Below are 23,162 nucleotides of genomic sequence, written 5' to 3' on the forward strand. Positions count from 1 at the left end.
GGGGGGGTGTACCAAGAGATGATAATCAGCAATATTAACATAAAAATGTGAATGTAATTACTTTTCCCCTCACTCACTGCTGAAATTCTTTGAGGTAAAATTGCCACATATTTGGATTCATATAATTTAATTGTGATGTTTGTATGATCATAGTTAATACAACACTGGTAGAATGTAAATAATTTAAATAATTTAGGAGTAAAGGAGACCACTCACCAAATAGCAGAAGTGTTGAGTCATTGACAGGTGCACACACAAAAGAGAAAGAAAGCTCTCTCTCTCTCTCTCTCTCTCTCTCTCTGTGTGTGTGTGTGTGTGTGTGTGTGTGTGTGTGTGTGTGTGTTCACCCTAATTTGACAAAGGATTTATTCTGAAAGCTAGCAAGGTTTCATTCCATTTTGTGTGTGCCTGTTAACAACTCAATGCTTCTACTATTCGGTGAGTGATCTCCTCTCCCCCCAGAGGTCTCTCAACTTTTCTCGGAGTACATGCTTGCCTACCACAGGGCACCCCAGCCTTTGCTGCACTACTTCTGTTTCTCTGCTGTAAACCTATACTTCCACCATCCCTTTCCCCCTCAGCCTTCCCATCAGATGATCTTCCTGGTGCAGACCCCTCTTGGACCTGGTACATGATTTAGAACATTTTTCCATTTTACTTTTGGCACTATCTGCACCTTTGCAATAATAAATACATGGCACCCATTGTTGGGTTTGACCTACTACCACTTTTCCAAATTTTCGGAAGTGGGGATTGTTCAAAAAAGGTCCCCCAGTGTGGTGTTTGTTCCACCTTTGTGCATTTCTATCTAAGCACTCTTCCTTTCCAATAAGGTAGTACAACAAACACCCAGTACAGTAGCCATACTGTTGTCTTTTGTGTATGTGTGTGTGTGTGGGGGGGGGGGGGGTGTTCATCAAGTACCGGCATAGTAGTCGCACTGTTGGTGCCTGAGCTGAAACCACCTCTTGTATGCCAAGGAGCATGTGCCGCTTGTGACTGGGGCACAGGGACTATGAGCAGTGGATTACTGTCCAGGTAGCAATTGCTGAGGATGGGTGGTGCCCATGGGGAGAGTCCTCATCCATCATGGTGGATGACTTGCAAATGAAGTGGGTGAAGCTATCTTCTGCTGGTGGTCATATGAACCAAATGGTCTCTACAGAAGGAAAGAGCTCGTACAATGCAGAGAAATAAGACCCCAACATGTTTCCTTCCTGACTGTGCCATGAGAGGAGTGTAGGGCTTAGTGATAAGCAGAGAAATGCTTCCCCCGATACCTGTTTTGCACAAGGACAGATCAGGATTCTTTCTTGGCCACAAAGCCTTTATTCTTTCTAGAGATTATTGAGGATAAGTTTGAGGAAGTTGAAGCCATCTCCAAAATAAAGAGTTGGTTAGTTTTGATTAAAACAGCATCCCCTGCCCCGTCACGGATGTTGCTTGCTTGCAACAAGCTGGTAAATTTTCAGTGACTGTCAGTCCCCATAATAGCCTAAATGTGGCTCAAGACATAATTTTCCAATGTGACCTCATGCAGTCTGAAGATGAGCTGGTCCATTGTGTCCATAGGGGGCCAAAGGACAATAGAATTGCTACCAAGCCCTTCATCTTGGCCTTTGAGGGTGATTCATTGCCTGAAAAGGTGAAGGTGGCGATTTATTGATGTGACATGAAACCGTACCCTCGCCCATGCTATGTGGCACTTCAGATATGTGAAATTCAGGCATGTCTTCAGAGTTGTGACACCAGTCCATTATTAGGGAATGTGGAAGACTGTTGCACACGAATGTTCCTTGTGCCAACCAATCTCTTTCTGTCCTAAATTATTTACAATATCATACTGAGCTTTTTTTAGTTTCATGTGTGGAACAGCTTTTTGTGCTTCTGCAATGCCAATTCACATAGTGGTACGGAATACATGTGAAACTGTATATTGTGTAATTTGGCTGGATGTAGTAATTCATAGTGTAAGAGGAAGAAAATGATGTAAGGCGTAACATCTGTAGAGAATGTACCAAATAAAACACTCTTCAAATTAACCTCTAGGTGACAAATTATTAATATTTTTCCCATCTATCATCTTTTGTGTTCAGGAGTACAACTATATTGCAGCAGTTATGTATATAAGATAAAAAGTTTCCCAAGAAAATTATACTTTTTGCAGTAAATTGTTTATGGAACAATTTTATGTTATTAACTTCTGATATTGTAATTACATTTCAGATTCCTAGCATCAAAGCGAAGACCAGATATCAGCTGGATCAGGAGGTAGGTGTCTTCTTGATTTGCTACAAATGTGTATTTACACTATGGAAATGTACTTGTTGGCGAGAACAAGTAGAGATCTTGCTGTATTTGCACACTACAAAAACTACTCAAAATTACTAAGAAAAGTTATTAAAAATCAAGGAACATGGACATTATATCAGAAATTAGAATTTTGACAACACACTGAAGGCTAATGGGATGTAGTGAAATGACAGACAGGACAACCAGCCACACAACTGTATATTTAATTGTCATGGCAATACTCAGTATTTTAGGTAAAAGTATTAAGTCTTTAGTGTAAGTAACTGAAATAGCTTGGAGGCGACCACGTAGTATTGTGGTAACAGTGCTGGCCATCAACTGTGCTGTGTCGACATGTAGGGCAGAATAACAGATGCACAATTGAGTTGTGAAGCAAGGATAGCTGAGCGCAGCAGTAAACTGCCCCGCGCAATAAAGAACAATGTGGTAAGCGTGTCGCCACCACACTCGAGTGAGTCTCTTTGATATGGGCAATGTGACTAGACACCAGGTTTTAGAGAAACAAATGGGCAGTAATGGAGTATAAATGAGGCTGAATTTGAGGGCAGGATGTCATTGGATTCAGGGACTTGGTCATTGCTGAGTAGTCGCACCATGATGCGAGAGCACCGCCAGACCGCAAAATGACTGGGCAGCACCAACTGCAGCCTCCAGTTCGAGACCAGGCTGCATCTGCTGCCACACTGGGTCCTTTGTGGGACATGGTGCCACAACCCCGCCTGTCTGCTGTTCGTGCCCGCTGTCACTGATACTGAGGCCCAGGGAGGGACTCAGTGTCAAAGTGCCAGGAGCCGTCCACTGCCTCTCTGAGGGGCGCAAGTATAAACCCGCACACACCTGCTGCCATGAGCAAAGAGCAGCAGCCTGGTGTGTCGGTCTGTCAGGAAGTGCCACTATTGCAACTGGCCATGGCCTTGCCTTTGCTGCCAGGTTGGAGTCCTGATGCAGCGTCGCTGGGCACTGTCCTAGCAGCCGACGCCATCCAGAGCTCATGAGGAGAGGCATGCCTGCTTCATGTAGAACTGAAGATATAAGAAAGCTATTTCGTTAAAGTATCCACAACGTTTATACTGGTGCCCCACACATGCACCACCCCCTACAGAGGTGCTACTACAGAGCGAGCCCTGGAAAGTGGATGTTGGCACTATGCTGGTCAATTTCTGAAGGGGTTGAGGGAGCTGCAAGGAGAGGTGCTATCGGAATTACATCTAGTAGTGATACCGGGTAGTCAAAACTTACCATTTTACTACCGTAGTGCAGCAGTGGGTGTAGCAGATACTGTGCGATTGTATGTATCATTAAAAATACCAGTAGCTGGGAAACCTCAGTATTTAGGTGTTGCACAGTGCACACTTATCAGGTGAAGTTAGTGGCAGTTGGGAAATTTATGCAATTAAGGGAAGATGGGATGTTAAAACTGGCACAAGACAGGGATCAATATGTGGTGATGAATGCGGGTGAGCTCCAGGAATGTCAGAATTGGGTGTGTACCACCACCACCACCACCACCACCACCACTAACATTATGTCATACACTACACTTACAAATTATCTTCACAAAATCAGTAAACATAATTCCTCTCTTGACATTAATGTATTGATGAGTCTGAGGCATTTGGACTTCCCTCTCTCACTGATCATCATTTTGCTGTTTCCTCTTAATAATCCTGATTGCCTTTATTAGCAATTCTTGTGGAATTGCCTCTCGCGCACCCTTGAATGGTTGCAGATGTCAGAAATGCACAAACCATCATTCTTGTTGGCAACTGCAGCTTCATATTCATCAGTGACATAGTTTCGACTACTTGGTATGGGCCCTGGTACCATGTTAAGAATTTCTTTGTCTTTTCCTTTGGCATATATGGAGTCAACAACATCGCCCATTGGCCCACATTATACTGCAGTCCTACATGCCTTGCCACTACCTCAAATGGTGATAGCCCAGTGCTAGTATGTACTTTAGTTATTTGTGTTTACAACAAAAGCTAGGTATGTACCCCAGTTTGAATGATTTGAATCCAAATAGTGACTAAGCATTTTCCTGATTTTTCTATGCATTCTTTCTGTCCAACCATTAGCATGTGGGTGTAGGGGGCTAGTCTTCAACTTCTTCACTCTTAGCAGCTGACACAATTTCTTTGTCAGGTCTGACATGAAGTTAATCTTCTGATCCATTATTATTGTCTGTGGCACTCCAATATCCAGCTATTAACTAACGCCTGTGCGACTGTGATTGCCTGTTGCTCCAGCATTGGCACCATTTGGACATAATGAGAAAAATGATGTATTATGCTCAGCACAAAGTGATTACCTACTGATGTTTGGTTGAATAGGCCTAACACATTCACCTCACTGAAACTAAAAGGTTTTGTTGCTTCTGGCAGTCTTCATAACAGTACCTGGCTCTGGCTCAAATTGGCCTTCTCTGCACAATCCACACAATTTTTGACCCATCGATCCACATCATCCTTCCTTCCTTTCCACCAGTACTTCTCTGCCACCTTTCTATTCATCATCCTGCACCAACTGTGGCCAGACGAAATGTGATCATGCACCCCGTGTAATGCTTCCAATTTTAACTTGGCTGGCACCACCACGTGTGGTCCAAATTTTGTCTCTATGCATAATGCTCCATCATGTATATCAAATTGCTGGTGTTTTTTATACTGCCTATATTCGTCATTGGTGTTCTGTGCTGCTAACCATTCCTCAAGATCATGACCCAGTACTTGTACTACAGCTGTCTTTCTGCATAGTCCATCCACATTTCTGTGTTTCGTTCTTGGTGTGTCGATTACTTTGTACTCAAATTCACTGAGTTTAAATGCCCATCTTGTTAATCTTCTAGACAGGTCTTTCAAGCCAAGTAACCACTTCAAAGCTGCATGGTCTGTTATCACCTTAAATTTCCTCCCATACAAATAACAAACAAAGTACATTATTCTTTATTGCAGGCTTAGCATCTCCCTCCATTGCAGAGTAATTTCCTTCTGTGGTGTTCAGTTGTCTTGGTGTAAAGGCAACAGGATGTTCTTGACCATTGGCCCCTCTGGCTCAAAACGCAGCCAAGGGCATAGTTTGATGCATCACATGACAATATAAATTCTTTCTGAAAGTCGGGAAATGCTAAAACGGGACTGGATGTCAACACCTTCTTTAATTTGTCAAATGCTCTCTGACATTCCTCCGGCCTCACAAACTTAACCCCTTTCTTCAACAGTTGGGTAAGCGGTCTTGCAATATCTGCAAATTCCTTCACAAACCCCCTATAATAATTTGCGAGACCGAAAAAAGATTGTAACTCCCTAGCAGTTTGTGGTACTGGAAAATCTTGCATTGCATGCATGAATGTCGGATCAGTCGTTACACCATCCTTACTTGTGACATGGTTCAAATAGTTATCTTCCTCCAGTGCAAAGTGACATTTTTGGGCATTAAGTGTAAGACATGCTGACCATAATCTGCTGAATACTTCTTTTAGATGATATTTTTGTTTATGCATATCCCTTGAATGGATGATTGTGTCACCAGCATATACTAAGCACTGGTGTGGTTTCAGTCATTTCAGTACTCCATTCAGCAACCATTGGAATGTAGCCGGTGTATTTTTTCAACCCAAAAGGCATCTTCCTATAATGGTAGTCCCCCCATATGCTAAAAAAGCTGTTTTTGGTTTGACTTTGGGAGCCAGTTCTAACTGATGGTACCGCTCTTTAAGTCCAACATTGAGAAATACTTGCTTTTCCTTAGGTTATTTATGGTCTCGGTGATATTCTGAATAGGGTATGCATCTGTTGTAGTCTTGCTGTTCAAATAGTGACAATGAAAACATAACCAATACTTCTGCAAATCATGCATAGACTTCGTAGATATGATTACAATTCCTGCCACTCCATGCACTGTTACTTTCTTCTAATATTCTGTCAGCTAATTGTTGATCTATGAACTCTTCTAAAACTGGTTGCAATGACTGTGGTCTTCCATATGGGCTTTGGTATAACGGTGCTTCATTTCCTGTTGGAACCCTATGTTGTATTACTGGTATGGCAGGCAACGGCCTTCTCGGGGGGGGAGGGGGGGGGTCCTGGAATTCTAGCAATAGGTCCTCCAACTGTGTTTTTTCTGCTCCTTTAAGATGCTTCAACTTCTCCTGAAACACAGTCCTAATAGCGTCCTGTGTCCCCTTATAGCTCGCACCTCCTCTGTGGCAATCTTCCTCATCTCGAATCTCTATTGTAGCCAGTAACATTCACTTCAACAACTTTACATTTTTGGTACCAAAATTATCCACATCAATGGGTACCACTTTCCCTCCATCCCTTTCCTGTATGGATACAATACCACATTTCACCAAACATGTTGCATCTAATACTTCACTGCCCTCCAATGGCTCTATTACACATATCACAAGTTCAGTTCCACATTCATGCATAGTGATTTTCAGGTGCCTTTTGACACACAATCATGTGAGTCAAGCCTCAGTGCTATTGATTGCCATTTAACTGGAATGTCTTGTATACTAGACACTCGTCAAAGCAGATTAGCATTGTCTGTAGCTCGTGGTATAGTGTTGCTGCCTTTGGATCACGGGGTCCCAGGTTCAGTTCCCGGCTGGATTGCTGATTTTCTCCGCTGAGTGACTTTAGTGTTTGTGTTGTCCTCATCATTTCATTGTCATTTGGGAAAGTGACAAGGTTGGACAGTGAAAAGACTGGGAATTTGTACGGGTGCTGATAACCGCGCAGTTGAGCACCCCACAGACCAAATGTCATCATCATCAGATTAATGTTGACAATAGTTTCCCATAGTTAGAATGTCTTCCCACTCATTTCCCCTATATGTTGTCGAAGGTCGCTTATGGCATGATTTGATGCAGAAAATCTATCTTTAGGATTATGCTGTACCCTTGTCCACATGAGACACCACTTTCACACAATGCCTAAACTTGGTCGGTCCAACCAAAAAATTCACGATTACTGTCCCCAATGGTTGTATATCATTATCCCCTACCCCATGTAAATCCTGTTGTGGTGGGTTCCACTGCCTCCCACCAACCAATTCTCTCGAGGCTGCTGACACACATGCTCCTGTGTCAAACAGTACTTCATACTCTCTTCCATTATGGCACATTTCGCCTCTGCATTTGTTCTGACTGAAGTTATTCCTACCAGCAACTCCTGTCGGCAGCCCTGGGGCTCCCTTCTAAGTTTAACAGACCTTTCCTATTCCCTGGACTACCTTTCTCATTATCCCTATAATATTGCCATGACCAAAAACACCTCTACTGCCATTTTCACCAAATTGTTGGTGACTCCCATTACTAGAGTTGTGCGGTGGATTCCGTAAATGGTAACATTGTCTTTGGACATGTCCTGTTTGACTGCAATTAAACGACATAATACTCGATGTAAACACCTGTTTCCACTCTCTCACATCTGTCAAGCTATCAGTTTCTTTGTATTCCAAAGCTAACCTAAAAGATCCTTAGGTGCCCCTGTGCACGCTCTCCTAGACATTTCTGATGTCAAACCTCTTAAAAAATGTATTAAGCTCTCATTTATCAGCCCCTTGCAGCACCACTTTATTTACCTTCTCATTTAATGAGAGGTCATACTGTAGCGGTTCCACCTGCTTTGTTTATTTCATCGTTTGTTGTCCTCGGTGTCGACGTACTGCGTTGCTACACTGGCTGAAAAATGGGGTTTGTAATTTTGACACTGACTACTGTAAATAATGTAGCATTCAGATGCACAGTTACATTTCACTGACTTTTACTTTCACTTCGCACAATCCTCCAATAATACAAAGTGCACTGTTGTTTGAACTTTCCATAAGCCTCATTAATAGTTTGCAGGTGAACCTCTACATACTGCTACAATAGTTTACTGTTGAACGTCTACAAGCAGTAAAAACATAACCACATAATTCAGTTCTTGAAGAATAATCAGGTATATGTGAAGCAGACACTGTCATTGTTTTTACACATGGCCTAATTGTTTAACACTTATTGCACTGTTAAGTTGAAGCATTGTTGTTGTTCTAATCAGCACAGGCTACTCATCTGAAACTTGGCCGTGGACTGACTGTCTCGTGACCAAAAATCAGACCCTTATATATCATCACAATAATAGGTACTGAAACTACACATTGTTCGAAGTTGAATTTACAGAAATTACAATTAAAACTTAACTTATTCGATTAATTGAATACATCGAAAAATTGGTCCTTTTTAACAGTTTCTTCTACTGCAAGAGCCAAGCTGAATTATTTGTTTAAATCATGAAATTAAATATAAGTACGACAACACTTCGACAAAACTGTTAATTACTTTGGAATTAATGAAGGGCTGGTTTTGCCAACATGTTTTCGAATATAGCCAAATAGATACTTAAAGATCACTAGCATTTTGTCTTCCAAACATTTATAATTAGTGCAGAATTTATATTTGTTTATATGTCAACAATACAATTTAAGTTACGAAACAATCACTGATTTCACCATATAACAAAAGAGACTAACTAGGAATAGTCGAAATAAATTAGAGAGTCAATTACATACATAAAACTAAACACAAAATTAGATCTGGTGTTATATTCTTTAAAACTGAGGGCCAATCTTTCTCTTTTATGAAAATGCAGATTATACTCACTTAGGTTAATGGTAATCAGTTCAAAAATGAAAAAAAATGAATTTAAGAAGGCAGATGGCAAAACAAGAGGGGAATTAAAATTATCCCAACTTGCTTCGTCTCAGTTCGCGTTAATGTTCATTTCCCCAATTCTATCTGCGAAGTCTTCTGTTACCTCATTATGTCTCCTAGATACCGTCCCTAATTGTTCATGAAAAAACCGTGCACTGTTGTGCTTCCTGGATCGTTGTTCCAACCCCCATCTCAATTGGTCAAAAGCTTCTGCATTTCGCAGTGCTTCTGTGCACCTGATGAATAATTTTGCTACTCCTGACATGTGTAGCCTTGTAACCTGCAACAGTCGTTAATTTGACCGATCCCCTATGTCAGCTGATGACTTAGATCGTCTATAAATGCCAACACACCCTCAGATGCTCTACCAGAGAAAGGAGAAGCAAGATTCGACACAGTGAGATCCATCCTGGAGTTTGCGACTTCAACACTTATACCTTGTGATTCTTTCCTGCTAGTTCATTAAATGTACCCATATTATCTGCTCTCAATTGAGCCACCTGGTCTGCTAATGAGTGCACCACTTCTTCACTGGTGACACCCCGTGTGTCTGCTTTTGCCTCTGTTTCCATTATCCACAATAAAAATTACTCTACACCAAAACAATACACACAGAACAGTTACTCCTAAAGTGTTCTACCAAGTTACTTCTTCTCTTTAATCCACTGGAAACAACTAGGTGGCTGTGAGGTTTCTGGACTTCTTCAAAACTTCATCTTCAGTGGCACACTGGCATATTAAAGAAAAAAGAAAAGTGTAGTGTTTCTAACCAGACTTGAGATTGGATGATATATTTACTACACAGTATTAGTTATTGAGTTTATTTTGTGTTTCATAGATCATTCATGTATTTTCACTGTGAATTTCACAGAATATGTTAGTTTAAGGACTTGTGTAATTTGTTCTGATGAATGGTTGTTTACTATTACTAATTAGTAGCACAGCCTAAATATCACAAATAATGGAAGGGATGAGGGTAACCATCACTGTATCATTCAGGAGCTGAGTGGTGATAGTCTCTCTCTCTCTCTCTCTCTTACCCAGAGGAATTTTGGTGGGGGGGGGGGGGCGATTTGTGTAGTTATCATTTGGTTTGATATATTTAAATTATTAAAAAGTTGTAAAAAATACCATTTCTATCTTCTTGTTTTGTTTTACTAATTCAAATGTTCATTGTTTCAGTTTGATTATGACTTCAGAATTGAGAGGCAAACATAACTGCATGAAGAACTTATTTTTGAAGTGGTCAGTATATATATGATGTATCTGTTCCTTACATATCTATCAAATGCTGTGGAACCACAAAGAACAAATATTGTATGACACTAAGTTGATCCTAAGACTGGTCTATTTTAAAGTGTGCTAATGGGACTTTTATAGGTACTCCCTGCTGCGCACTTTGGATTTCACTTGTGAGAAGATTGACTGAACTTATTATATACTGGTATAGGGCATTATAATTGTGTATTGTAATTGCATTTAAATAATCCAAGTAAGATTGTTGCATTACTGATTTTTGGTTTTGATTATGAATATAACAGCGAAAAATGTATTTTTTTCGGAGGTGATTTAAGAATAATGTTCAGTTTATGTAGCCGAGCTCTACATGTGCTATAAAAGTAATGATGCCTCAGGTATATTTTAGATTGAATAGTGAAACATGTTTTATAAAAAATAATGGAAGTGTTGAATATTTATAGTTGCTTCATTGGAGTTGTTAAAGAGAGGTAGAATAAAACATAAACACAATAATTTTGTATTTTGACAAATGGATGACAAATTATGAAACGTATGGTATATCATGTCATTTAATGTCTACCTACTGAGCATGTGATTGTATTGTGGAATGAAGTAATATGTGTGTATGTCTTCCTAGTACTATCTATAATGGTTTTATAGTTGTGACTCATGGGAAGCTTGTGGTGGTGTTTTCTGTCTGTTCGTGCCTTAGTAGTGATTCTTCCATCATGTTCTGGGGAGACTGTGAATTAAGACTTTATGTGACATTGTTTGAATTAATTTTGATGTTTTAGTATGTTTATTGGTTACTGAAGATCATATGAATTTTTAGGCACACATAAAATGCTGTTGTATCAGGTGTTTGTATGTGCTATTTTTTCGTCACATTTATTTATGTGGCTGATGGGTTCTACAGCTTCCTGTGCAGGACAAATAATATTACAGTTTCGAGTTTACTATGATGCTACAACTATTTTGAATACATATCACAATGTGGTGCAGAGCAGGAAGAAGTTTCTCTTTTATAGTAAATGATGATATTGTAATTTATGCTGCTTGTATCCCATGTTGTGACCAACAAATGCCAAATGTCACCAAAGTAGGAAAACTGAGGCTGCATTCTTAGTGCCTGATCACAGTTTATGCATGCTGTTGCACATGAAAGCTTATTTAATGACTTTTCAGTTGAACTGTCTTAATAAGCTATATTGTAATACTAAGCCCAAGAAAATGGGAAAAAACAGGAATTCAGGAAGTAGAGCAATCAGCACTTGAAATGAAATTGTTACATCATTTTGTTTATTTAATTAAGTTTTTATTGTGATATTTATTTAGTTAAGTCAGAAACTCTGTGCCAGCTCTTAATACCCCTGGTATGCTATCCCACCATTTACACTTTGCTCTAAGTGTATTGTCCCATTTTAACCCTCCCCCATTCATCTGTAATAAACTTCATATGAGGTATGATTCATTTGAAAATAGAAGACTAATTCTTGAATGTAAAGTACTCTCTCTCTCTCTCTCTCTCTCTCTCTCTCTCTCTCTCTCTCTCTCTCTGTGTGTGTGTGTGTGTGTGTGTGTGTGTGTGTGTGTGTGTGTGTAAGGAAGGAAGGAAGGAAGGGTGGGAGTTATTTATTTATATATTTGTGCATGTGGGAAGTGAGGGATAGGTGCACAGGGCAGTCATCATTTGCTCATTACTTCCACTAACTGTGTAGAGCCATGTATTATGTATAGGACCTCACTCACTTTTTTATGTAAGAGTATGCCGTGTGATACTCTTGATACTTCTCATTATATCACTAATGCCTGTCACAAATTTGAGAAGCTGCCTATTGTTTCTCTTACATGTATATCAGCATTGTTCCACATTTTATTTATTTTTCTTTCTCCCCCCTCCCCCCCCCCCCCCTCCCTTGCAGTGTATTAAAATTATTGTATATATTTCTGTACTTGAAAAATGTTGAAAAATTTTCAGTTTTTAATGTAGCATTATAGGATGTAACTGCTTCTATAACTATTTTCCATAGAGGCAAACTCTAAGAAAACGGGAACAGTAAAAACAATAGATCTTGGAAGACCTTTTCCATAATGTTATTCTCAATTTATCTTTTCTTGCCTTTTTTGTTTGTTTTTGGTCTGTCATTTTTAAATATCTTGCATTGTGTTTAAGTATAAAAAAATGTGGACTATATTTTAACTTTTTCATATTGTCGCACTTTAGTATGGCCACTGAAGCTGAGTATTGGTGCTTATTATTGATGTGTTTCCTAGTCAGTTACTGTCTTGAAATTGAATTATGTGCTTTACTTTAGTTTTTTTTTACCATTGTGTTTGCAACTTATTAGTGCTCTCCATGTAGACATTCTGTTGTATATGTTACTGGATAATACCATATGTCAATCTCAATGGTATGGCTGCAAACAGGAAATATATCTCGTGTTTTATGCATGATGTTTTGAGTATAGATTAGAAGTCTGCTCCACATCATTGAGTTCATCTTTGTTCCAGGTTATCATCTACAAATAATATAGTAATTGCACAGAATATGGTTTATGATTGCAGTAATTTTTATCAGAGATATGAATTTTACTGAAAGGGGGAATAGTCTGATCATCCTGAAACACAACTTTTAACTATAAATAATACTACCAGTAATTTTATTTTGACATTCCTGTGATCACCTCTCCCCGACACCTGACTTGATAGTCATTAATATCTTCTCACTAAAATTATTTATTTCACATTCCGTGATACTGCTGCTATTACACTTAAAATGATTTGGCTTTACTAAATCCAAGAGTCTTTCAAGCTCCTATTAGACAAGTCTCTTATTACCCAGTTCTGTTTCTCTTCAATATTGAATCTTTCATTGTAACTTCTATTACACAGTCATGGTCTCATAACTGATTACTTCTTGTTCCACTTTCTCTCTGAGACTCCAGAAAAGAAGTTTTATTTATTTGATTTGATTTGAGGATGTTAATGACACAATAGTCCAGAACTATGGAGAAGTAACCATACCATATTAGGCAATATAAGTTGGTTCCAAAATTCCCATGTGACCATTTTTAAATTTTATGTTTATTGGTTTCAAATGCTCATATTATCTCTTATTGACTTACATTTTATAGAAAAGTGTTTCTTCCCTTAGTCTTATATTCTATTGTTGACAAATTTGCACACATGTTCAACACATTATACATCATCCTATAGTTTCCACTTATTGTAAGCATGGAATTTGCCTAATTATAGTGAGATTTCTTCTTATTCATGAACCCAACATTTCTTGTCACTGCCCATCATCCACAAAATGATAACCAAATTGTTCCAGTAATCTTGTGATCTTTAGTGGCTAAATCTCTCTCTCTCTCTCTCTCTCTCTCTCTCTCTCTCTCTCTCTCTCTCTCTCTCTCAAAATGTCGACATACTGGGTGGGCTCTGTAATCACTATGTTTCTGCTTCAACATTTTTAATTACTTAGATTTCTTTCAGCATTCTTGTACTTCATATTTTTCACCAGTATGTAATGAATGACTCGTCCTTCTCTTCTTCTCTTCAATTTGGTTCCAGTTTCTCTAGCATTCTGACCACATGCCTATGTGCTTATAGCATTCTTGGAACAATAACGAAATCTATAAGTTTTTTGATGGTGGATTTGAGGCTGTGAAAGCAAAGGTGGCACAATCCCACAGCATATTGGTATTGAGAGTACAATGTTACTCATAAGGAAGTTAAATAATTTTTAAGTGTGCGATAATTTAAAGATTTGTATAATTTCACTATATTTTGCAGTTTGAACATTACTTTTGTCCAACACTTTTCAGTTTTAAATGTGATATACATTAAAAAATCTGACCTATTTCGTAATTGTAACATACTGGCTTCAGTCACTCTGATGAGGTGGCCACATTACTGTTGAGATCAGACACGTGTGTGTGTCCAGTCTTCTCAATTTCCATTTTTCTTGTGCCGTCATTTTTAAAATTAATTCTGAAGACAGCAATATGTAATAACAAAAAAAAATCAATAACACATTTTAGATTTTAGAAATACAGAAAAACTTTCTTGTAATAAAGTAATTGGATGTCATTTTTAAATCTCAGGGTATTGTCTTTTGGAATATCAGTAATGCAATATGTGGTAGGTTTAATACAATTTACAATTTAGCTATATTGAGGAAAATGGAACTGAGTTATTCTCTTCTCTATCATCACCTCTAAACAACAATATAAATTTCATTGGAGACCTGTGAACAGTTTTAAATCTGTGATGGAACTGATGTTTACCTCACAATGTTATGCACCATTTACTCTTTATTCTTAGAAAATATGAAAAATGTAGCACAATCTAAAAACTTTTTCCCTTGTCAAAACATGTAATGGAGAACTGATAAGTAACAATTGAAGCGGTTGGCGTGCACTCTGCTAGTGTTAGAAGCCAAAACTGCTATTTGCACCTGGTCTCACAAGAGTTCAGGAGAATGCAGAGCCAAGAAACCAAAGTGTCTGCTTTGGGGGGGGGGGGGAGGTTCAGTTTATGGCACTTTCCTATGATGGTAACCTCTTTTAGTCTTGACTGGCTATGTTTTACATAATTGGAGAGAAAATTCATTTGAGTAATCTAAAATTACAAGGAGTGTGAGTGGCTGGTCAGAACTTATCTTCAGGAGGTAAAATTCCAGTAGTGCTGATATACGCAATAAAAGCAGGAAAAATTCTGTTTCTAGATTTCAGAACTATTAGTTCATTTGATAGGGAAGAAAGAAGCATAAGTTTGGAAGGTTGGGAAGGAGAGACAGGTCAGGCAGACCTCAAGAGTTTTTCTTTCTCCAGGTCACTTCAGTTTAAGTGACAAACCTGAGAATTACAGATATTATACAGAAAGTAATATATGAGAACCATATTAACTGAAATCTGTATGTTAAACAACATGCAGTGCCAATATTCAGAAACATCAGTCGTATAAAAACAGCACTTCTCAAATCATCTTCAAATTTCAATGCCATAACCTGCTAAAAGAGGATATGAGGCATGTACACACAGCACAAACTCTATATGTAACCACATATGTGTCGTTCCAACATACATATTCATATTGGAAACAAAATATTACAATGTAATAATTACAAAGTGCACAAAAAGAACTACTCTGATAGCATACAAAGTTATCAACAAGTAAAAATAGCTGAGGAAAGGGGAAGAGGAGAGGAACAGGATAAAGAAAAATCTTTATTTTATTTACCAAGGTTAAAAAGAGTCTGGCAATTTGTGTGTCCAATAAAGTCATTTTCTGTAATATTGAGAAATTACAAATTAAGAGATCGAGCACCTGAGAAAAGATGTGTGCAAAGTCAAGAAATTGTCAAGATGGTATCCTATAATATGTTATCTAGATTAGTGACTTTCATGCCATAAAAATGTGTAAATAAATGTTTTCACTGCTTCCATTTTATACTGTTATCATTTTATTAGCGGGCTTTTCTTATTTCCTTATTTAGTGCAAATGTGCCACCACCTCTCTTATTACTCACATTTCTTGAACCATTCCATCCAATATATGAAAGTCCTATTTTTTAAATTAGTTTTGTGAAAACATTTCATGTTTCATTGAAAAGAAGGTATTACTGCACCTCAGATCTTTTAGTGTGTCTCCTGTGTAACATCTGTGTTATCATTAACTTGTATTAGTCCATATAAATAACAGGTGTACAAGTTGTGATCCCTCAATCTTTAATACACAGAAAGTCATTCTTTGATGAATGTCCACAGAAAATATTTAGGCGTATGTGTTATTAATTTTAAACAGCGGGCCCGTATCAATTACGTATCTTTTTACTGATCTACCACATTCCAGAAGTTGTTATTTCATTCTATAAAGGTATCACAGTTTTTCTCAAGAGAGATCTTCGTTTTTGGTTTCCTTAGGTACTAGCATATCACAGTTACTAGTACTTAGCAAAACTCTGGCACCATTTTCATCAATATTCTAACCAATTACTGCCCATGTCATAGTCCTAAATATAACATTCTGAGCAGGAATAGTGTTCAGTGTTGTCTTCCAGTTCAAATTCAATAAAATAATGACAATAATACTTTCCCCTAATACTATTTATTTGCAATAATTACATTATTGCTAAGAAAGTGAAATACTTATAAAATATTCATCATAAGAGTCTCAGACTGAGACTGTTATAATAAATATTTTAAAAATTTGAACAGTTGCCGAATCTCTCATGACAGTATGTCACCTGTATTAAAATAAAATACAATTTCCCTCACAGTAGTTTCTATAACACAGGGATCCAGCTCCATAATCATTTTTACTAGTAATGTATTATTCAAGAATATACACCAAAATCATACTCAAGTGTGAAATGACTTGGGGAAGTATGAGATGCTGGAAAATTAAAGTTGAGTAATATGATTATTGAGCAGGAAAGTGTTTCAGTTCCTGCCTCTATCTCACCATCAGTATGAATGACTATGACACTGCTGCATGTTTAGAAATATGTTGTCAAGTGACTGTTTTCAATACATGTAATTCAACCAAATTGTGGGTTAGACCACTGTAGCTTTCATAGTCTCATTCTTCCATCCCTTCTTTCAAAAACCCTTTACTTGCTTCAATGCACCATCTGAATGTGGCTAACCATTGGTAGTCTGTATTTAACAATTTTTGTGCTTGTGTTGGTAGTTCAGCTTTTCATCAGTTTTATGCCCTTTTTTAGAAGCTATTGCTTTACTTGTTTCTTCAGTACAGTTCGTCTGTGCTGTTGAGAAATTATTGTAGTAAGCAAAATGCTATTCGTCAATTCCAGTTCATTGTAACTTGTTACCTTAGGAATGAATTATCATCCAATAAGAAGAAGACTATTAGTAACTCTCAAAACTGCTTGTCAACCTTGCAGCAGTGTGTGTGTGTGTGTGTGTGTGTGTGTGTGTGTGTGTGTGTGTGTGTGTGTGTGTGCGCGTGCGCGCACACATTTTTGTTAGACAATTTGAAACTTCTGATGATAATTGTGATTCAATTTTTAGAGGATAAAAGTTTCCAATGTTCCTCATGGTATCATGTGAGCTGTCAGTGGAGGTGTTCCTATTTTCTGAAAGTCATCAATGCAACACATTACTGCCATGTTAGGCATTAACTGCAGTCACTTTGCTAAAGACATGAAACTGTAATTTAATAAATATTTACTAGTACCATGCAAAATTGTGTAATTTTTCCAAGAGTCTGGATTATCAGTGCAGTACCAGTTTAATAACCAGGGTTAGGAATTATAGGTGCAAATCTCAGTTGGGAAAAGGTGCCAAACTAGGTAATAAAAAGAGACAAAAAAGTGGTGATTGACTCAACTAATTCAAGAAATTCTCTTTCTTCTTTTGTACTTTATTGAGTTACAAACAAGTACATCAAATCTTGACTCTTCAGAACAATGAAAAAACGTGGACCTATTTTACTCTGAGACATTAAGCATCTCTTCATTTTTAAAAACAATTCTGTTTCTATTGGGAGATAGAATGCTGTTGTAGATGCTAAAGCTTCATTTGAAATCCACAGAAACCAGTGGATCAAACTTTGTATTCACTCAGAATGGTAACTCTACAGATGTCAGATTCCTCAATATGAAGATTCTTCTGAATACTAGACTCAACTTTGTTTTTGGCAAATCATCTAACTGCTCCCTCATGGCCAGCCGTTGTGGTCGATCGGTTCTAGGCGCTTCAGTCTGGAACCGCGCAATTGCTACGGTCGCAGGTTCAAATCCTGCCTCGGGCATGGGTGTGTGTGACGTCCTTAGGTTAGTTAGGTTTAATTAGTTCTAAGTTCTAGGAGACTGATGACCTCAGAAGTTAAGTCCCATAGTGCTCAGGGCCTTTTTTTTTTTTTTTTTTTTGCTCCCTCATGGACATAAAAGTATCTAGTATCTCATTGTTTTTCCTTTTCAAGACCTTGGTCTTCTAATTATTTAATAGCTGCAGTTAAGTACTTGTAACTCTGGAGATAAAATAGTTTCGTCTGCAAATTATGTATTTTCCCAAGTATCAGAAGCTGCTGTGCCTTGGAAATTGCACCTGTGTTGGCTGAGTTCAGAGAAAACTTCAACCCTTTAATCTTGTCAAAATTCTCACACAACACAGCAGCACAATCAATCAAAGATCCTCGGTGAGTAATGACCAGGAAGTTTGGAAAGGGCAGGCCAGTGATTTCCCTGTAGGCAGCAACACGACACGAGCTTTCAGTAGACTCTTCTTCAGGGCAAAGATAAATTGGTCTGCAATGTCATAGTCTTTCCTTGTGGATTCACAATTCCTATGAAAGGCATGTACCAAACATGCTTCAATGTAGTGAATAAAGGTTTCAATTGGTTAGCAGCTGAAGCTATGTACGGAGCCTGCTCTGTAACCAACAGAAGAACTTTTTCAAACTCGATGCCATTAGGCCATAGTTTTTGACAGAAGTCCATGATGGTTGATCGCATTACTGTACCAGAATTGGCTTCCTGTGGCTCATACATTTTTAACATCATTGGCTTAACTCTCCTACTACGGGGAAAATTAAAATGTTCTAAACTTATTGTTCTGTTGAGTCTATGATTTTATCCAGAATGATTCATCCATTGCAGTCGGATACTTTCTTCTTGATTCTGTGTGCGATTTGTTGGAAACAAGCTCCATGTAGTTTTTTGTAAAATATTCTCAACGGACATAGACATCTTCAGTTATTTTTTAAGAAATTGCTTGAAGGTTGGATGGTTCATCTTACTGGGTGGAATTCCTGCTTGTGCAAGAGCTGCACACAAATCGGTTCTGAATTCCTTCAAATTTTGGAGTGCTAAGGAACACTGTTGAAATGCATTTTATGTTGTGGCGTAACAAGACAGCCACGCCACTCGGAAGTAGCCGAAAGGCACGCGTTAACTCACGCAGGCTAGTAGATAGGTCTGAAACAGGATACGTAATGAATGCTATAAAGAAAAGTACGTAGCTCCTGGAATACTTAACTTTAATCCATCCTTGTGGTACATCGCTCTTGATGAGACATGCTTCATACGATAACTATCAATTGCTATGTAATGCTAATGGCGCCTTGCTAGGTCGTAGCCATGGACTTAGCTGAAGGCTATTCTAACTATCTGCTCTGCAAATGAGCGAGGCTTCGTCAGTGTGCATCGCTAGCTACATCGTCCGTACAACTGGGGCGAGTGCTAGTAAGTCTCTTGAGACCTGCCGTGTGGTGGCGCTCGGTCTGCGATCACTGACAGTGGCGACACGCGGGTCCGACATGTACTAATGGACCGCGGCCGATTTAAAGCTACCACCTAGCAAGTGTGGTGTCTGGCGATGACACCACATTTTATAATACAGGTTGCCATGATTTGTTTGTTTGAAGAGTCTTGTTCTTTTTGATGCTTAGAGCAGGAAATGTGTTGTTTGATGCAATCTCACTCTTGTTTTACATCTGACAAAATTACTGAGTCGCAAATAATACATGCGTAACAGTTCCATCAGTTTCTATTGAATCGTATTTGAATTCCTGAACCAGAACAAAAAATTGGGCGCTGAACACCTTCAGTGTCGTAAAATGTGTTAATATGCTCATTTAGTAACAAACTTACATTTGCAAACAGCAGGCTATCAGTACCGATTCTTATGAAATTAAAAGGATGGAATGAAATACATTCATTGTTATTTGCATTGTTGCACACTTTTGTAGTGGTAAAGTGAGAGAAGAGGATTTGTCTTGTGCACAATTATTTTCAATTGTTGCAGCTGTGCTTTCAGTTGCATATTTTCTGAAAGAGATAGGCTTACTATTCTCATCTTCATTGCTGGCTGAGTAGACGTGAATTGAAAGTTACATATTTTATATTGCTCTAAAACCATATACAAATTGAATAAAATGTGCAAGTCATTTCTTTTATAAATAATAAAATGCTCTCAAGATAAGTACTGAAAATCTGCAGTAAAAGAAAAGGGGGAAAAGGGATTATGGGCATGGTTAGAGGGAGAAAGGGGGCATGAAAAAATGCGCATTTTTGCGACCAGAGGCTAAATTTCACACTGTGGTATCTTTCCAAAGAGCTTTAATTTACCCTAAGAAAAGAGGTGCGCACCTAAAAATCCTAACCCTGCTGATAACATTCCAGTCACCACAAGGCAGCTGCATTTTTGTTTTAAAATAAGTAAAGCAAAATAATGCAGTATAACCTCATATTCAATAGTGATATTTTTTTCTATTCTGTCTGTTTATGGATGGCAAAATTCTTGTGGCTCAAACTTACTGTGAGTTGAGATAAATACATTCATTCTTGATCTTGTCATCATCAATCCTAAATTAACAACTACTTTTTAATGCAAGCAAAATAGAAAAAAATTTCATTTCATTTGGTGTTCAGTAGAAGAGTTCTGCCTGGCAGCTCAGAACAAAATTAAGTTGAACACACAGCTTGTTGCATATTGTGAGGATTCACTTGAAGACTGCATTGTGAGAACAAACAGGTCTTTTCTTTTCTCCTCATTCTCAGGTTGAAAGTTTTAAAAGTGTTTTCTAAATTTTGTATCTTGCTTGATAAATATCCCTCATAGGTGGCGTAAAGACTGATGATGTAATTTTTTGTGGTCTATAAATTTGTAGATGCACAAAATTATATTTTACAGTAGTATTTGTAACTTTGAAATTTAAAGCTATATATCCATCACATACAACAGAATGTCAGAATTATTTTAAATTGTCCTTGTGAAATTATTATGATTGCTTCAATGGACAGGTTTGTAGCAGGTGCATTTCACAAGCTAGTAGAGTGCACTACTATCATACAAAGAGTTACATTGTGCATGATCTTGATATTGATTTCATTTCTGCGTGTTGTTGTGCACATTGTGAATAGGCTGCAAATAAACTAATAATAATAAAGAAGAAGAAGAAGAAGAAGAAGAAGACTAGATGCTTGAAAGGGCAGGGTGCAAGAAAGGTGCCATTAACGTTAAGAAAAGCTGCTGTTGAAGACTGCCTTCCAAGGAGCTAAACATAGATAACTTATATCCATGTAATTTATTTATTTATCTGTGGATTGTGAAGTATACATTTTTTGCTCACTGTGACACAAATTGAAGTAAAATAATTGCTTTTTATGTTTATTCTCTTAATCTGACTGATGTATTCAAGTACTGTAATTCCTCTAAGTTAAAAATTTTGTTAATGCCAGTGTTTTAATATGCGTATTCCAATATGTGGATGCATGGGCTTGTGAATCCTGTTGATAATGATATTTTGTGCCAATAATTACTTTTTTTATAAGTTAACAGCCTGCGTGTTCTTCCAGCTGCTTGCTTGTAATGAATGGTGAAGTACACAGTTATTGTATTTGTGTGTTTTGGGAAGTCTAAAGAAGTATTTGTCAAAGTATTAAACTACTTCATCAAAGTTAAAAGAACTGGTTTAGTGCTAATTTATTGAATGCCATAATTTGCCACTTTGAGCAGTTTTAATTGACTCTGTTTGCATTGCTCGGGCAGAAAATTGAGATATTACTCACCTCTCTTTTCTGTAAATATGGTACGGCAGAATAATGTACAATTATTTAATCAGATTTAAATGCAGCTAAGATACGACCACAGTCATAGACTTTGGAGTGCTCTTAAATTGTTCATTCTGTCGAATGTTATGTTCTCCAGAAGTATGGTTGTATTTAGAGGTATTTTTAAAGGAACTATTTGCTTTCTGTTTAATTCAAAATTAATAGAAGGTAATAAAATGCTTGAGATGAGGAAACATGTATAAAATAAAATTTGTGGACTTTGTACAACGTAAAATATAAGTTACCTGTTATCACAATGAAAAGAATAAACCTCCTGCTCCAAAACATTCTGACCAGTTCAGTAGATACATACTTGAAGAAGTATTACATGAAATATGAAAATGAATTTTATTTACTGCTATTTGTCCAAAGCATGTATTTTAATGTGTATTTGAAATACATTGTATGTTGAAGAGAAAAATATATCTTGAAAATATTATGTAATTATATTTAAGACGGTGAACCTTGACCAATGCTGAATAGCTGAAATATACTGCTGTCATGCAATGTAGTCTTGGGATGATCATTTTCTGAAGTAATGTCTGATTGTAGCTTTCTTATGTGAAGTTACTGAACATCCACTTTTGCATCTGTATCTGATCATTTTACACTTGGAAATAACAAACCTTTTGATCAGACTAAAAGTTATTCACCATGTGACTGGGTTTTCTTTAATATTAATGTTACCACTGAGATGGAGTAGTGCCTTTCCTGAACATGAAATTGTATTGGCAGGTATTTTGGGTGTATCCAGCTTACAATAAAGTTGAAGATAATTTGGAGACAAATAGGTCACAATTGTATACAAAAAATTTGAGAATTCACTGCCACTTTAAATTGTAAGAGCAATTCTAAACATACCAAATTAATAAACTTTTTTACTGTGGGTTATGACAAAAAAGGAAGGTCCTCCAATGCCCTTCTTTCTGGGACTGTGTGTTTACAAAAGCAGTAGAACATGATAAACAAATACAGCGAATTATGTCTTAGCAAGTGTGAGGGTGCACTTACCAGTAAGAATATAAAACCAAGCCCTATTAATGAAACCCATCATTCATCAGCAGTCACCTGGAGGTGACAGCAAGTTTGCAAGTCTCCTTGCTGGTAATTTGTACTGGACCAACAATTCATATGGCAGAATACTCCAGGAGAAGCTCTGATAGCATAAAATAACAGTATTCACTGCTACTGTTTTGTTTGTACAGCATCATATCTGGTCAACTGCAGTCTGTGTGTCTGACCATTGGCTTCATAGTCCACGAGTGCAGTGAGCACCACACATTTTAAGCAGAGTGTCTGGAGACAGATCCAAGAAGAGATTCATGACAC

The 23,162-nt window shown here is 37.7% G+C and overlaps 1 protein-coding gene across 3 annotated transcripts in view; it reads left to right on the forward strand.

The window, feature by feature from the left end:
* The window catches only part of LOC126248699 (multivesicular body subunit 12A), a 49,675-nt gene extending 35,363 nt beyond the window's left edge, over positions 1–14,312 (forward strand). Inside the window, exons 7-9 of one of the 3 annotated variants that reach the window (XM_049949984.1) lie at positions 2,227–2,271; positions 10,196–10,258; positions 13,826–14,312. In XM_049949984.1, the coding sequence (XP_049805941.1) occupies positions 2,227–2,271; positions 10,196–10,231 (81 nt within the window). In that variant the 3' untranslated portion in view covers positions 10,232–10,258; positions 13,826–14,312. Of the gene's footprint in view, positions 1–2,226; positions 2,272–10,195; positions 12,177–13,825 lie in introns of those variants that run through there. The other 2 variants (XM_049949983.1, XM_049949982.1) reach the window with 2 other exon arrangements.
* Positions 14,313–23,162: the final 8,850 nt, after the last annotated feature.

The sequence above is a fragment of the Schistocerca nitens genome, chromosome 3 (assembly GCF_023898315.1).
Source record: "Schistocerca nitens isolate TAMUIC-IGC-003100 chromosome 3, iqSchNite1.1, whole genome shotgun sequence".
NCBI classification, from domain to species: domain Eukaryota; kingdom Metazoa; phylum Arthropoda; class Insecta; order Orthoptera; family Acrididae; genus Schistocerca; species Schistocerca nitens.